General features: G+C 38.3%; 1 protein-coding gene across 3 annotated transcripts in view; it reads left to right on the top strand.

The window, feature by feature from the left end:
• Positions 1-16276, top strand: part of TNFRSF19 (TNF receptor superfamily member 19) — a 55105-nt gene that overhangs the window by 17351 nt on the left and 21478 nt on the right. For all 3 annotated transcript variants that reach the window (XM_072336963.1, XM_072336972.1, XM_072336953.1), the window contains exons 4-5: positions 6770-6948; positions 8955-9040. In XM_072336963.1, coding sequence (XP_072193064.1) covers positions 6770-6948; positions 8955-9040 — 265 coding nt within the window. The remainder of the gene's footprint in view (positions 1-6769; positions 6949-8954; positions 9041-16276) is intronic.

Raw genomic sequence — 16276 nt, 5'->3', positions numbered from 1 at the left:
CTGAGGTCAGGATGGCAGGCCTGTAGTTCCCAAGTAGCAGCTCTTCAAATGCTTCACTGGCACAGGATGCCCAGAAAAGCTGTGGATCCCCCATTCCTGGAGGTGTTCAAGGCCAGGTTGGGTGGGTCCCTGTGCAACATGATGTAGTGGGAGGTAACCCTGCCCGTGGCAGAGGGGTTTGTAACTAAGTAGGATTTAAGTCCCTTTCCAGCCCAAACTATTCTATGATGCTGTGATTATCTTACAACTGGAATCCATTGTTCACTTTTGTCCATTTTGTTTTTATAAAGCACTTTTAACATGTTGCAATCATAAGTAAACCACATTTGTTGTTCTATGAGTTATTTCAGGTTGACATGGAAAGACTTGAAATCATCATTTTCCTCTTTTTTGTTTGCTATTATCTGCTCACTTAAAAAAATAAATAAAATAAAAAGCAACTGTGTAATTCTTAAATGAAGAACCTCTAGGGACAAAATTTAATGAAAGCTTAGAACTAATGAAATATCTTGCTTTGGTGTGTTTTCTGAGTGCCTTTTTCAAGACTGCTTCCTTCTGGGGAGGGAGGCAAAAATTATTGTATTGATTCAGAAAAGGAATCATTTGATTCCTACATTACTTCAGTTCTCATTTGTGTACTGTAAAATAAAGCATCATGAAGTTAAGTAATCAGTTTAGTATCTTTCATTCTGTAAGTGACCTCAGTTTTGACAGAGCCTTTTTTTTCCTATCCTACCAGTGTAAATCAAACCTTACACACAACTCAAATTTCAGTAAATCTCAGCATAGAAAAAACAAATAGAGATTGTTTAGTTTGCACTAAGACACAACCATTTCTTGAAAATGTGCCCATTCAGAAGCGAGAAGCTTAATTCTTTCCAGTCTTCTCACCATACTTTGCTTACATGTTTCTGTAACTCTGTTGCTCTAATTTATTTACTTTTCTTTACTTCTTTATGAAAGGTAATCCATATCTCAGCCTTGTAAAGCTTATATGTAACTCAGAATTTTAGCTGCAAATCTAGAAGCCATCCAGAGAGACCTGGACAGGCTTGAGAAGTGGGCCCATATGAACCTAATGAAGTTCAACAAGACCAAGAGCAGGGTGCTGCACTTGGGTTGAGGCAATCCCAGGTGTTTATACAAACTGGGCAAAGAACCCCTTGAGCAACCAAGCAGAGAAGGAAGTGGGGGTCCTCATGGATGAGAAGCTGGACATGAGCCAGCAGTGTGTGCTTGCAGCCCAGAAGGCCAACTGTGTTCTGGGCTGCATTAAAAAAGGGGTAGCCAGCAGGGAGAGGGAGGTGGTTTCCCCCTCTACTCAGTTCTTGTGAGGCCCCATCTGCAGTGCTGAATCCAGGGCTGGGACCCTCACCAGGATATGGAGCTCTTGGAGCACTAAGATGATCAGAGGGCTGGAGCACCTCTCCTATGAAGTAAGGTTGAGGGAACTGGGTTTGTTTAGCTTGGAGAAAGCTTCAGGGAGACCTTATTGTGGCCTTCTAGTATGCGAAGGGAGCATATAAACAGGAAGGGGTACAGCTGTTTATGAAAGTGAATAGTGATAGGACAAGGGGGAATGGTTTTAAATTGAGACAGGGGAGGTTTGGGTTAGATTAATAGGAGGAAGTTTTTCACACAGAGGGTGGTGATGCACAGGTTGCAAGGATCCAAGGAGGTTGTGGATGCCCCATCCCTGAAAGCATTCAAGGCCAGGCTGGATGTGGCTCTGGGCAGCCTGGTCTGGTGGTTGGTGACCATTGTTGTCCTTTTCAACCCAGGTCATTCTAGCAGTGTTTTTTTCTTACAGTGCACTGCCTGAGCATGTATTTGTGTCAGCACAGTAAATCTTTAGGGTTTACTAGAAAACAGATCATTGAACTGACCACAATCTGTCTCATGATCAGATTTACAGTGTAGCCTCACGCTTAGTTGTGTTGGTGGTTAAGGACGATGTACTACTAGGAACAAAGAGCATAGATGAAAGGGAGAAAATTCCTTAAACCGATACTGTCACCACATACATGATGATAAATACCATCACTAGCAGCCTGTTGCCTTTGTGGGCAGAGGCACCTTGAAGGCTGTTGATGCGGGACTATTCTCTGCATCATAGGTTGCCTCCTTGTGCTAGGTATTTGATGATAGTAAGGGGGACTTTCATCATAGCTCAGAGAAGGAATTATGAATTAATCTGAAAGGTACTGTTTACATGTGCTTGTGAATATAACAATCCTTATAAAGAAAAGGAGGTGCTGCTATGTCTGACATTGTCCTGGTGAAGTTACTGAGGGCAACTGCTGCTGTGTTCAGCAGTGACAGCATAACTTTAAAGCTAGAGGGCTGCTTGTGAAGAAGCCTGCCATCCCTCAGTACAGTAGAGGCTAATGTTTTCCAGGATCAGTCTCTTGGATGCTGGAGGAGATGCATGTAGGCATGTCAAATCTTACTGAGTGTCAATCTTTTCTGACACTAACTTTGCCACAGGAACTAAATCTCACATTTGCAGCGCACTGTTGCATCCTGTCCTGCTCTGTGGCTTCTGTTGGCAGATGCATCTGATTACACAATTATAGATGAGGCAGATCTCAGCCACAATGTAATGCTGCAACCTGTTTTGTGACCTGACTTCTTCATGTCTTAGTAACTGAAAGGCCTTCCTTTTTTTTGAGAATATCCAAGTGTTCATTTAGTCATGATGAACCAAGTGCATCCTCTTAGTGTTGTACAGTCTAAGGACTTAAGCTGGGGATAATCACTGGAAATAAGGGGAAAAAAACTGTAAAAAGTACTGACAAATCACAATTTTCATGATGCCTGAAAGAATTTTTAAATGAAATTTGAAGTTATTTTAGTTGAAAGACTCTAATTCGCTGTTCAGTTACTTTCCATTTTGCATTCAACTTCTAAGGAAGAACCACACCACATAGTTCCATTACCCTTTATAGCCTGCTACACTTTTTGCTCTTCTGTCTGAGTCAGTGCATGGGTAATATATACTGAAATAAAAGGTTTTAAACTGCCAATGAAATATTTTTAAGTGCCTATTTTATATGTATTTGATATGTTTTAACTTAAGTTAAACTAAGTTATGGGTTTAGTTCCTTATCTTGCTAGACATGCTTAGGAGCCATCTGAACAAGGTTCTTCTGGGAATCTATGTATTCAAGATGATGAGATGCCAAGTTACTGTGACAGTGAAGGTTTTATAGTTATCCATAAAGCTAAAGTTCATTTGAATTTTGAGGGTATTTTCAGTGAAATTTGCTGCAGTTTTCTAAATTAGTATTTCTCTTTCATTAGTTTGTACTGTGTGTTATTTGAGAGAAATTTTTCATTTCTGTTACCTGTTACCATTGATGGCAGTGCTGTAAGGGGGAAACAGAAAGGAAAAAGTGAGCTAAGCATTCTTCACAGCCTGCTTCACAAAAAAAATAGATACAAATAGAGTATGTGTTTTTATGCTTTTTTTTCTTTTCTTTTTTTTCCTTTTTTTTTTTTTTTTCTGACAAGAAAATCCAACTAATGGAGGTTATAAGCTTTTCCTCTTTTCTGTAGTCCTGAAGTGAACTACCACAGGAGATAAGCACTTATTTTTGAGCATGGGTGGGATAGTAGGAGGGATGAGGGGTGCTGAGAACTATTCAGCTCTCATCAGTCACGTAACTTGCCAACTTTGTAAATACAGCACTAAGAAAACTGATGCACATCAGTTTTGCACGTGTACTGATAAAAGATGAAAAGTCAGTTGTTTCTCTCTTTTTGGGACTGATAAATTATAAAGCCCAAAAATTCAAAAGGCTTGAATCCATCATCTAAATAATATCGTTCAGTTTAGGGGATGCAATTAATTATGAGTACAGATTTCTTTGAAGTTTTGCCTGGATTACAAGCTTAAATATTTATTTGCACCTGCCAGGCAGTTAACTACCTCAAATATTATGCGAACATAAAAAGCACATTCATAAAGTTGTAGTTGTTACGGATCACATCTGCAGAATTCCTGGCAAAGACTTAGAAGTCATCTTTGAAAAGAGTGGAGATGCTAAATCCCTTGGGCAGAAGTTTTCTTCATTTTGCATCCGCCTTTTCTACTGTTTAATGGTAAACCACTCCAGGTTAAAAAAGATCACTAAGATTTGTCCATATATCTAACTATAGCAAAGCAGATCTGTTAGATCTAGAAACAACTTACCGAAACTTGAATACTTTGGGTTAATGAGTTAGAAGTGTTTAACTTCTTTTCCTGGTGTTTGCTTGTTTTTAATTGGAAACTTCAAAGGTAGTCTGGAAAGGAATACCTATAATCAAGCTAATCTAAGTTTTATATTTGAAAATTTCTAGGACTTGGGAAGGACCGTTTTCAAATGATTTATCAAAAGATCCAAACATAAAAGTTTGTCTGAGCTGCATTGTGTATTATGTGACACTACTACATCATCTAAACAGAAAGAACATAGAGTAGAAGGAATGTTGGTAAGGAATAATGACAGTCAATGAAAATGTTTATTTGGAGTTAGGATAAAGGAAAGTGTAACAGAAATTAGTCTGGTTCTAGTCCTCAGTGGTAATTGTGCCTTTCTATGAAATCTTGCAATTGCATTAATGAAATTGAATACAGTGAGACATTTTTCTCAGTCTTCAGCATAGGAAGTTCCGCACGAATGTGTGCAAGAACTTCTTTACAGTGAGGGTGACGGAGCACTGGGACAGGCGACCCAGGGAGATGGTGGAGTCTCCTTCTCTGGAGATATTCAAGACCTGCCTGGACGCCTACCTGTGCAACGTGGTGTAGGGAGCCTGCTTTGGCAGGGGGGTTGGACTTGATGATCTCTAGAGGTCCCTTCCAACCCCTACAATTCTGTGATTCTGTGATTTTTAGACAATGTACTGGTGATTCTAGCAGTTTTGTTTTGTTTTGATGTTGATTCCTAGCAGAAACCAATTGGCCAGGAATTAAATGGTATGAAAACATTCTGTGGCTGAAATTAATTTAAAAAAAAAAAAAAAAAAAGCAGTATTTGTAACTGCATTTGCATACTACCATTCTTATGGGCAATATGTTGGAGGAGCATGCTGTACTTTATATGAAACTAGTATGTTTTCTTTGGTATTCACTGTTTGTCTGTTCCTTAATATGAAAATTAATAGCAAATAATTAAATTTCTGGGAAAAAAAAAAAAAAAAAAAAAAAAAAAGAGTTAAAACATATTTCTAAATTATCCCCTCTATGTACTCCTAACTCAATGGATCTGGAGATGGAGGAAAGATATTCCATGACCATTTGTAGCTGCTTTCTTCGAAGTGTTCATTTTGGGTGTACTTGACTGCTTATTCTCAGGGTGACATTACTTTTAATATAAAGAAAATCAGAAAATTCTTAGAGCATCCAGTAAAATGCATCCTAATAGGTTATTTCTTTCTGATACTTAACCATATTGTTGCAAATCTGAGGCACTAAAGGCACATATTGGCTAAGTCCATCACAGATCAAGTCTCATAAACGTTCTCAAAATAAAGTCATAGAATATCCTGTGTGCATTTGTGAGGCTCAAAGCCATTTACAGCAGCTTGCTTAGATGGGTGTCTGGGAAAAGTCATTTGTGTGCATGGAACACAGAAGTTTTGTGGAGGAAACCAGTGGAAACCTTATCTAATGTTGCCCCAGTTGTCCTGCAGTTTTCCGGTTTAGAATTTGCTCTATACTTCCACTAAAACTGCACCCTGGAGAAAGAGGTCCTCATGCTGTCTTTCCTATCTATTTCCATCCCCATAAGTCCTTTCTGACAATTTGTTTCACCCTTTTCACCTTTGTGTTGTGTCACTAATGCATTTAGTCAAATTACTGCAAATATCAATAGGATACTCAGATGGGAAAAGTAAGCAACAGCTCCTGGTGACTTGATATAGCTCTTAAAAAAAAAGAAAAAAGTGTCAGAAAAAAATGAAATATATTGATACTTCCAGATAATTAGTTTGTAGAACCCAATCACCAAAGTATTATGGCTTGTTTGGTATATTGTTTCCCTTTGCTGCCAATCAGTTGTATTATGTGTCCTTTTCCAAATGAATGGAGAGTATTTCTTGAAATTGCTGAATCACCAGCCATAACAGTATTCCCGATGTAGTCAAATATTATGCATCCCACTGATCCCCAGAGCTATTATTTTTTTCTGACAGGTTAAGAACTGTTAGAACTAGAGTGGGTTGAGTTTCTGAAATTCCAAATGGCTAAGCAACGTTTTGTGTCTAGCCAGTGGTCATTAACTAGCTCTGTTTTATTTGGTAACAGAATTTCTAAGCCTTTGAAGATCAGTACACTCTATTCAGCAATTAACTTTGTTCACCTTAACTATGAACCTTAATATCAAAGTGCTTCTTTGCTGTATTTGTAACTGAGTAAGTGCCTTTATACTTCACTTGTCCCAGTTTCTGCACTTTCACATGACTGACCTAATTAAAAAACAGACAGCTCAATAATTCTACCATAAGCTAGTAATAATGAAACTGTGGGAGTCCTTGAAGCCCTTTATCATTCAAATACACAGTGGTTTCTTGAATAAAGTGGTTGACTAAGTATTACTTATAGAAGTAAGGGAGATTATTAGCAGTGGAAGACACATTTGAACTTGCTGAATGGATTCCTTTTGTCTCTAGAAAGACTACTCTCAGTAATAATTATACCAGGTCTTCATTTTATCCCAGCATTCTCTTCTTGTTCACGCTTTCAGTGACTGAATAGCTTACTGTTGCTTGTTAATCCCTACAGGAATGCGGCTTTGGATACGGGGAGGATGCACAGTGCATGACTTGCAGGCCAAACAGATTCAAGGAAGACTGGGGCTTTCAGAAGTGCAAGCCTTGTCTGGATTGTGCGCTAGTTAACCGTTTTCAGAAGGCCAACTGTTCTGCCACCAGCAATGCGCTATGTGGAGACTGTTTACCGGGGTAAGGCCATTTCTGAAGATGAGACTTGAACAGATTCAAGGCTTATTTGCATTAGCATTGATTGATTATATTTTCCAGATGAATGTTTGGATGGATCCTTTACATACGTATGAAGGACCCGTGTTCTAATCTTAGCTTTGCAAATAACTTTTTGTATCATCCAAGCGACTAATTTCAGAATTTCTGTCTTAATTTTCAACTGTCAAATTAGCCTGATAAACACCTACTTGATTTATTAGTGAACTTCCTGTGCAATGCCTGAGTGAAATAATTCCAAATGTTGTTACTTGTGAGTTTGTTCATTGTTTCAAAATGTTCACTTTGTTATATCAGAGATAGTTACCTTCTTGAAGACTGATCACATTATGTGGCTGCTTTTTTTCTCCTCTCCTCGCGTCAGAGTGTAATAGTTCTCATACACGTATGTTTTCAGGACTAGAGTAGCGATTTTGGTTCATGATCCTGAATTTCATTTACTATTTTAGTAAATTCATAGAGTATGATCATAACTGAAATATTATTAATAATGTATCTAAAGGAATTATTTTGGAACAAATTATAAGTGTGGAGGCATACTTAATCAGACACCTATGGTGTAAGTCAGGAGCTGTGCTTTGTTTGTTTGATCTGGTCACCCTAGGGCTTTGTTACTGGTCTCCTTTTATAGAATTTAGTTGCAAGGTCTCTAAAAGATTTTTCTTTACTTTGTGGCCAAGTTCCACTGTTATCAGTATTTCCAGTGAATTTGTTAAAAGACATTTTATGCCTTTTTGAGCTATCAGTTGGTAGTTTAACTGGTAGGTGTAGGTTATGAGAACTGATTTGAAATTGTAGGAGGTTTTATAATTTCAGGATATGTATTTCAGATATATAGATGTAGACACACGTTAAAATTTAATTCTTATATTTACTTATTTTCAAAGCAGCCAACAATTACCTGAGGGCTGTTGAAGCTCCTTGTATTATTCCTCTCAAGACAGAAGTGAGGCCTTTTCATTTAAAAAGTAATTAATAAAGGTTTGGTAACTGGTATTAGTTTATGTCACAGTTCAAGATTAAATGTTACTGACAATGACATCTGAAAAGTTCTAAAGTCAAATAATTGATTATGTACATATTGCACATTAATACATATGTATTGTAGGACTTATTTGGCTGTGAAACAGGAGAAAATTTTCTTATGGTGTAAATAATATAAGCTGTATTTTTGTAAGATGGAAAAGGAAGGAAAAAGGAATCCAGAGAAAACCATGATTTAGGAGTAAACCTAAATTATGCTTGCTTATAAGTGTTCTGCTCTAGATCCTTGTGTTTGGGTACATGTTGAGATGGCAGCTGTTAACACAACATGCTTTTACTAGCAGTAGATTTGTAAGCATGGGTAGAGGGATCACTGAGTTTCTAGTCTGGACCTTACAAGGAATAGAACATGGAGCCACTTAGATACCCTACCCATCACTTTAGATGCGGCCTAAGAGAATGGATGTGCATATAATATACAGCTGACCAAACTAAAGGTTTAGCTGTTGTTTCTCATAAAACATGATGGTGTCTGTTTTGCACTGGTTTTCAAAGTGTCATTTTCTATTTCTCAGCTTCAAAATCATTCAGTAGCTGTGTCAGCTACAAACAGATTTTAACAGATTTCATTCAGAGTGAATGATCACATTGGCACCTACAGTTTTAGAGCCTGTGAGTCTGTTTCTATTCATGTTGTTAGCATTGAAGTTTCTTGAGCAACTGGAAAGCTATTTGGTTTAGCTGATATAGTTTTCATATTTTAAAGGAATTTTTATGTTACTAGTTAAACAAAAGTACAGTTAGTACTTTTTTCTTAATGTGCTGCAACCGAAAATATCTTGCTAGGTTAATACTGTGGTTGAAAAAAAGCCAGACCTACTTGATTAGGAAGGTATTTTAGATAAGTTCTTTGTACAAGAGTATGACATCATTCAAACTTCTCTAAGAAAGATTTTGTCACTATGAATTTCTCTTGTATTTTCTAGTTTTTATCGGAAGACCAAGCTTGGAGGCTTTCAAGACATGGAGTGTGTTCCCTGTGGTGATCCTCCTCCTCCCTATGAACCGCACTGTAAGTGTTCCTCACTTCCTGTGTAAAATTAACTTTTAGTTTTAGAATGTTTAGGCTGAAAGTCTGGCAAATACATATAAAAATATAAAATTAAATATAAATAAAAAATATATATAAATATATATATTTGCCAGACTTTCAGCCTAAACATTCTAAAACTAAAAGTTAATTTTATATTTATATTTTATTTAATATATTTAATTTTATTTTATATTTATATATATATGTTGATGATGTTAGTGAAGAATTCTTTGCATGACTCATTTTTCTTTTTTGTTAGTAGATTGTTTTGTGAATACTTTTGAGCAGGTCCAGCTCTGTTATTACAAAGCTATATCACTGGAGGATAAACAATCCCCTGTCCTACTACATGGTTGATTCCAGTTCTAATTACTGAATAAAAGTTTGTGATATGCAGAAAGGATTATTCACTGATATCTCTAAAAGAACTTCTAAGATAATAGCAAGGGAGAGCGGTATACATAAGTTTAGTAGTGTTGTATGCATTAAGAGGGAAACAGGTATGCAGTTTCTCTCTTCATTTTTGGCCAATGAGAGGATATGAATCTTTATTAAATGAGAGTCACCTTATTTTGTAAAAGCAGCTTTTAAATACTTTTTTCTAAGACTATTAATGGTCTTTGTGTCGTTGAGCTCCTGATTCAATAAGAGTGATTTTTTTCATTGCATTTATTATCATCTGCTTTATAATATGAAAAAGGAAACTACTTCAGCATAATGTTGTGGAAAACGCTGGGTTTGCTTGTGTAACTTTCTGTAACCGTTACGTTTTGGGAGCCTTCCTCTCTTCCACACAGAAGCAATGCTTTATAGAAAGCATGAGTTGTCAGGTTTCTGAAATGCATCACATTGTACATGCTTGAATACAAAAGAACTACCACAATCTTTATAAACTGAAATCCTATCATGAAGTGAAATTACAGTATTCCACCGTTGTTCTCTCAAGACTTTAAATAAGAATTTGTCTATTGGTTCCTTGGGTCTCTAACAAAAGATATCTCATTTTAAGAAAGTGTGTCTTCTGTCCTCAGAGCAGCCTAGAAGGTCATGCCTAGAGTCAGAATGAATTGAAACCTGCTTATGAGAATTTTACTTAACATCACAAGGGGGAAATATCTCAGTTTTAAGCCTAAATAGAAAGTGTGCTTCTACAAGAAAGTATAAATAACAGTGTGTGAAAGTTAGTTTTTGAAGCCTAATACTAAAAATGCTTGCAGCTTACTCACTAATTAATACATTTTGATAGCTTAAAAATATAGGTTTTCATTAATTGAAGTTAAAAGGAGACAAATGACTAGGGGCATGGGGCAAGCTTTCTGTTATAGCAGGCTACTTTCTAATTCTCTTCTTATCTTCTTTCTTTCCACTATGAAACAGAAAGACAAATATTAGTGCAGCAAACTCTTATATTGCAGATGAAAAGGAAAAGTTTAAATGTCTTGTTTCAATGAATTAATTGTCCACTGAGGTGTGTGGCAAATTTTTTATTTGCTTAAGAATGTTACCAAAAGGACACAAAGGCTCACAGCCCCGTGCCTGGACTAAAGGTTCCTGTTAAAGCTGAGACACGGATGAAGTCCTTTCAGCACCACTAGCTGTTGATTATTACCCAGTTGGCTATAAATCTAAATGCTTGCTTTTATCTTCTTTCTTTCTGTAGACATTTTTAAACAGATCTGGTTTAAATATTTACTCAGGAAAAAAATGAGTTTCTGAATTGCTAAAGGCAAGGTTGAAAGGATTCTAAAATGAACAAGTAAAGAGAGTATTAGAGGCCAGGAGAACTGCTATCACCTTTGTCTAAACTTAAAAGGGGAGACAATAACTTGTGTGTCTTAGGATGCCAGAAATTTAAATACACCATGTTGTAGTTATATTTTTGCTTAGTTCAGGTAAATAAACTGAAAATACCAATCCTATATATAGGGGAAGCATCTAAACATTAGAAATGAAAGCATATTTTTTAAATGACTGCTTATGTTCACTTTCTAAACTGAAGTCGTTTCTTTCAGCTGTAGATATTAAGTTTCTATTGAATGACAGAAAAGGAATAATATGAACTAGGAGCTAGAGTGAAAAGCCAGTCAATCATAGATATAATTTCTGAAATGGAAGATAGCATAGCTTGTCCCAAACTGGTCTGTTCAGCAAAGAGTGATGTCCAGGTTCGATGATGGATTATTTTTTTCTCTCAGCAGCAATTCAGGCTTGTAGAATTCTTCCTTCTGACTGTCTAGACCAGTGCTGTGCTAACCTAGTGACTGCTCTGAAACTGTTTATGAAACTATTCAGTAAGCTAGATTGTGGATCCCACCATGGTATTAAAAACAACTTCTTTATTAAGGTTATTTTGTAATCTGATGAGTTTGTTAATACCGAAGCATTTATTCAAAAGGGCTGGGGGAAGGAGCAGAAGATTTTTCAAAGATCTCATTGCTTTCTTTGAGCAAGTACAGTGTTTTCTTCTAGGCTGTATCAGCAAATAAGCAAAAAATGTAATAAACCTTACTTGTCTTTTGGCCACATGACAATAGCAGATGAAATAATTGTATTGCTTCAGTTTTGATCAGCTTGGTTATGTCAGCTATTCCTAGAAGTGTTTCCTGTTGTATTGTTCAATTCAAAATATAGAACCGTGTCTGAATATCACCTGACTTCTCTAGCCTCACAATAAGCCTTCTAGTGAGTACAAGAACCTGTAAAATTTTTTTTTAACTCTGCAAAAACTGGTTCCTACTGCTTTCATGTTTCTGTTCTGTTCTGGGCCAATCTACAGTCAGTGGCCTACTCCAGCTGTGTGCAAATGCATTATATAATTTGGTTGTACAAACAAACTGGAATAACTCAGGAGATGAAGTTAAAGTTCAGACTCTAGAAGTGATTTATAGCAAAGCCAGCATCACAGTAGCACCCCTTATAGTCTAGTGTTAAAACAACAACAAAAAAGCATAGTATGTTCTACCCAAGTAAGATTGACATCATGATTTCTTCTGCTTTCTTCTTCATGGCATAAAACAAGGAGCATTGGGAAGATTAGAGAGCAGGGGTAGGATACTATTCCATGTGGAGCTTGGGAAACTGGTCTCTACATATTACAGGAAGTAAATGCATCATTTGCATCAATGAGGCAGTAATGTTTTGTTGAATAAATCACAGCAGGGAAATATCTACAGTTTGATGGTAACATCATGTGCATTTGAAACAACCTGACAAAAAGATGTAAACATGTTTATGTCATGAGCCACATTTTATATTCATTTCAATGACAGCTTATTCAAATATAACAGCGATTTCATGGTGTCATATAATGGCTTATGTTGGAAGGCATCTTGAAGATCATCTATGAGCACTGCTCTGAAAGTACTGCCTCCTGTTTTATTATGTTGGCTCACGGTTTCAGAAGCAGATGTTGGTGGTATGGCAGTAGAGGCAGAACCTTCCCACCAGTATTTCTTTACATGCTGTTTCCATGTGACAAATGGCAGCAGAACAGGCCATCTGACAGAATGGCATCTGACATGGAAGTACATATGAAGCAAAGGTGTGGAATTAAATTCTTCTACGTAGAATAAATTCCATCCATGGTCATTCATTGATGCTCGCAGAATATTTATGGAGACCCAGAAGTGAATGTGAGCACAGTGAGGTTGTGGGTGGTGCTTTTCAGCTGCAGTGACAGCAATGTGAATGCCACATTCCATAGGGCCATGCATGTTTTTATAAGCATGTCATGCAGGCTCTTCTTTGTGGCTGGCAAAAATGGCTAGCTAATGGTGGTGACCCTGTTGAAAACAGTGTTTTGTAGCTCAGAATTTGCTCTGTCAAATAGTGTTATTTTGCTATTTGTGTCTTTCCATGGAAATAAATAGTTGCTTCATAGGAACTTACATAGTTATAACCCTCCTTTTGTACGCAGGGTTATAACCACCAGATCAAGCTGCCCAGGGCCCCATCCAACCTGTCCTTGAGTGCCTCCAGGGATGAGGTATCTCTGAGTAAGGATGTCTTCCTAACATCTCACCTAAATTTCCCCCTTTTCAGTTTAAAGCCATACCTCCTTGTCCTTTCACTATCTACCTATGTAAAAAGTCAGACTCCCTCCTGCTTATTGGCTTCCCTGAAGAACTGAAAGGTTTCAATATCGTCTCCCCTTTCTTTATGAGAAATGCTCCAGCACTCTGTGTTTGTGGCTCTCCTTTCAGTCCACTCCAACAGATCTGCATTTTTCTGATGCTGGAGGCCTCATACCTGGAAGCAGATGGAGCCTTGCAGAAATGGAGCCAAGGGGGACAGTCACCTCCCACACACCCTCAGTGAGGCAGAGAACATGTTGATCACTTCAGCCTTCTCCATGTCTGTTGAAGCCAGTTCTCACTTCTTGTTTCAGAGGGGATACACTCTCTTTTGGCTGTCTCTTTTTTTCCAGGCCACTCATCCTTGCTTTCACCGCCTGTACTTTTCCTTCTTATCATTCAGTTTGACCAGAAGGTCCTTGTTCAGCCATGCCAGTTTTCTGCCTCCTCTACTCAGTTTCTTATGCTGGGAAATGGAGAGCTCTTGTGCTATCAGAAAGACATCCTTAAATTGCTGCCAGCTCTGTTCCATTCCTTTGTCCCTAAGGACAGTTTCTCAGGGGATCTCATGCAGTAATTCCTTAAATAGCTAGAAGTTCACTATCCTGAAGTTCAAGGTCCTTACTCTTCTGTTGCCTGGCCTATGTTCCTCAAGGTCATGTACTCAACCAGGCCATGATCATTACAGCGCAGACTGTCTCCAGTCTTCTTTAATGTTCTGTGTCAGGGTGCAGGCCAAGCGGTGTCCCTCTTGGGACCAGTGCTGTTCAACATCTTCATCAGTTATGCAGACAGTGGCATTGAGTGCACCCTCAGCAAGTTTGCTGATGACATCAAGCTGAGCTGTGCAGTCGATACATTGGAAGGAAGGAAAGCCATCCATACAGACCTGGACTGGCTGGAGAAGTGGGCCCATGAGAGTCTGATGAGGTTCAATAAGGCCAAGAGCAGGGTGCTGCACTTGGGCTGGGGCAATCCCAGGTATTTATACAAATGGGGGGTGAAAGATCTCCTTGAGAGGAGTCCTGCAGAGAAGGACTTGGGGGTCCTAGTGGACGAGAAGCTCGACATGAGCCAGCAGTGTGTGCTTGCAGTCCAGAAGGCCAACTGTTTTCTGGGCTGCTTTAAAAAAGGGGTGGCCAGCAGGAAGAGGGAGGTGATTGTCCCCCTCTACATAGCTCTTGTGAGGCCCCATCTGCAGTACTGCATCCAGGCTTGGGGCCCCCAATACTAAAATGACATGGAGCTCTTGGAACGAGTCCAGAGGAGGGCCACTAAGATGATCAGAGGGCTGGAGCACCCATTCTCTGAGGAAAGGTTGAGGGAACTGGGCTTGTTTAGCTTAGAGAAGAGAAGACTCTGGGGATACCTCATTGTGGCCTTCCAGTACTTGAAGGGAGTGTATAAACAGGAAAGGGAGTGACTGTTTATGGGGGGATGGTGATAGTGGTAGGACAAGGGAGAATGTAGGACAGGCAGGGGAGGTTTAGGTTAGACATTATAAGGAAGTTTTTCACACAGAGGCTGAAACAGGTTGCCCAAGGAGGTTGTAGATGCCCCATCCCTGGAGGCATTCAAGGCCAGGCTGGATGTGGCTCTTGACAGCCTGGTGTGGTGGTTGGTGACCCTGCACATAGCTGGGGGTTGAAACTCAGTAATCACTGTGGTCATTTTCAACCTAGGCCATTCTATGATTTTGTGATTCTGTGAATGTAATAGATATTTGGGATGTAAAAGGACTGTACTTCAGAATAGCTTAGCACAGAAGATAAAAAGCTAGAAATTTCAGTCTGCAGGATGGTGATAGAATACTTGATAAAATGCAATAGAGTTGGCTGAGAGTTTGCTGGCTATGTATGTGTTCTCCAAAATATTTCAGTGAAAAAAGAGAGTGAAAAAAAAAATAAAAAATCATTCTCTAAACTTTGCTGGAATTCTATTTTGGTTGTTCTTTTTTTTTTTTTTTTTTTCCCCTAAAGTGCTGTATTTATCATTAAACTTGAGAGCAGTTTTGGTGTGTTATTCAGTTCCACATTAATTCTCCTTCATTCCTCACTGAATTTAAGTTTCTCTTAATATTCTCTTTTTCCATTTACATAAATTTGTGAATTGAAAGCTGTGTTTTCCACCCATTACTTTTTCTTTAACTTTTGTTACTTAATAAAACAAACAATATTTCTCTAATACAGAGCTGCCTTTGGGGGCTGGCATTATATTGTGCATGAAAAACAATTAGCAGCTGAAAATATATAACAAGTGAAACCAATCTTGATTATTAGGTTCTTTTTCTACGTGTATGTCCATCTTATTTCAGTATCTTTCTAATTTGGTATCACACCTTAGCATCTCATAACCTCATAATCTTTGAATCACAGAATCATAGAATGATAAGGTTGGAAAGGACCTACAAGATCATCCAATCCAGCCATCCTCCTATTACCATAGCTACAGTTAACCACTAAACCATATCTCGTAGCTCCTCATCTAGACACCTCTTGAACACTGCCAGGGATGGCGACTCCACCACCTCCCTGGGCAGCCATTCCAGTGCCTGACCACTCTTTGAGAGAAAAAGGTTTTCCTTATGTCTGATTTAAACTTCCTCTGATACAACTATAGCCATTTCCTTGGGTCCTGTTTGTTGCCTGGCAGAAGAGGCGAAACCCCTCCTCATCACAGCCTCCCTTCAGAAAGTTGAGCCTTCTCTCCTCTAGGCTAAACAATCCCAGCTCCCTCAGCCATTCCTCATAAGACTTGCGCTTCAGACCCCTCACAAGTTTTGTTGCCCTTCTCTGTACATGTTCCAGGGCCTCAGTGTCTTTCTTGTAGTGAGGAGCCCAAAACTGAACACAGTACTTGAGATATAGCTTCACCAGGGCTGAGTACAGGGGGAAATTCTCATCCATGTTGGACACTGTGACAGAAAGCAGCTGGAACACTGCGTAAACCTTTTACAGAAGTTATAAGAACTGACAGCTATTTTAAGTAGAAGTAATAGGATCACTCGCTTATAAATATCAGTACTGTTTTATTACAAAGCCATTAGCTTTCCATTATCTTACAACTGAATTGTACATTAAAAAAAAAAAAAAAAAAAAAAAAAAAAAAAAAAAAAAAAAGCAATAAGTCTTTCTGATATTTT

This window comes from Excalfactoria chinensis, chromosome 1, assembly GCF_039878825.1.
Source record: "Excalfactoria chinensis isolate bCotChi1 chromosome 1, bCotChi1.hap2, whole genome shotgun sequence".
In the NCBI taxonomy this organism is placed as follows: domain Eukaryota; kingdom Metazoa; phylum Chordata; class Aves; order Galliformes; family Phasianidae; genus Excalfactoria; species Excalfactoria chinensis.
Note: the sequence above shows the minus strand (reverse complement) of the source record. Positions and strands in the feature narration are given on the sequence as shown.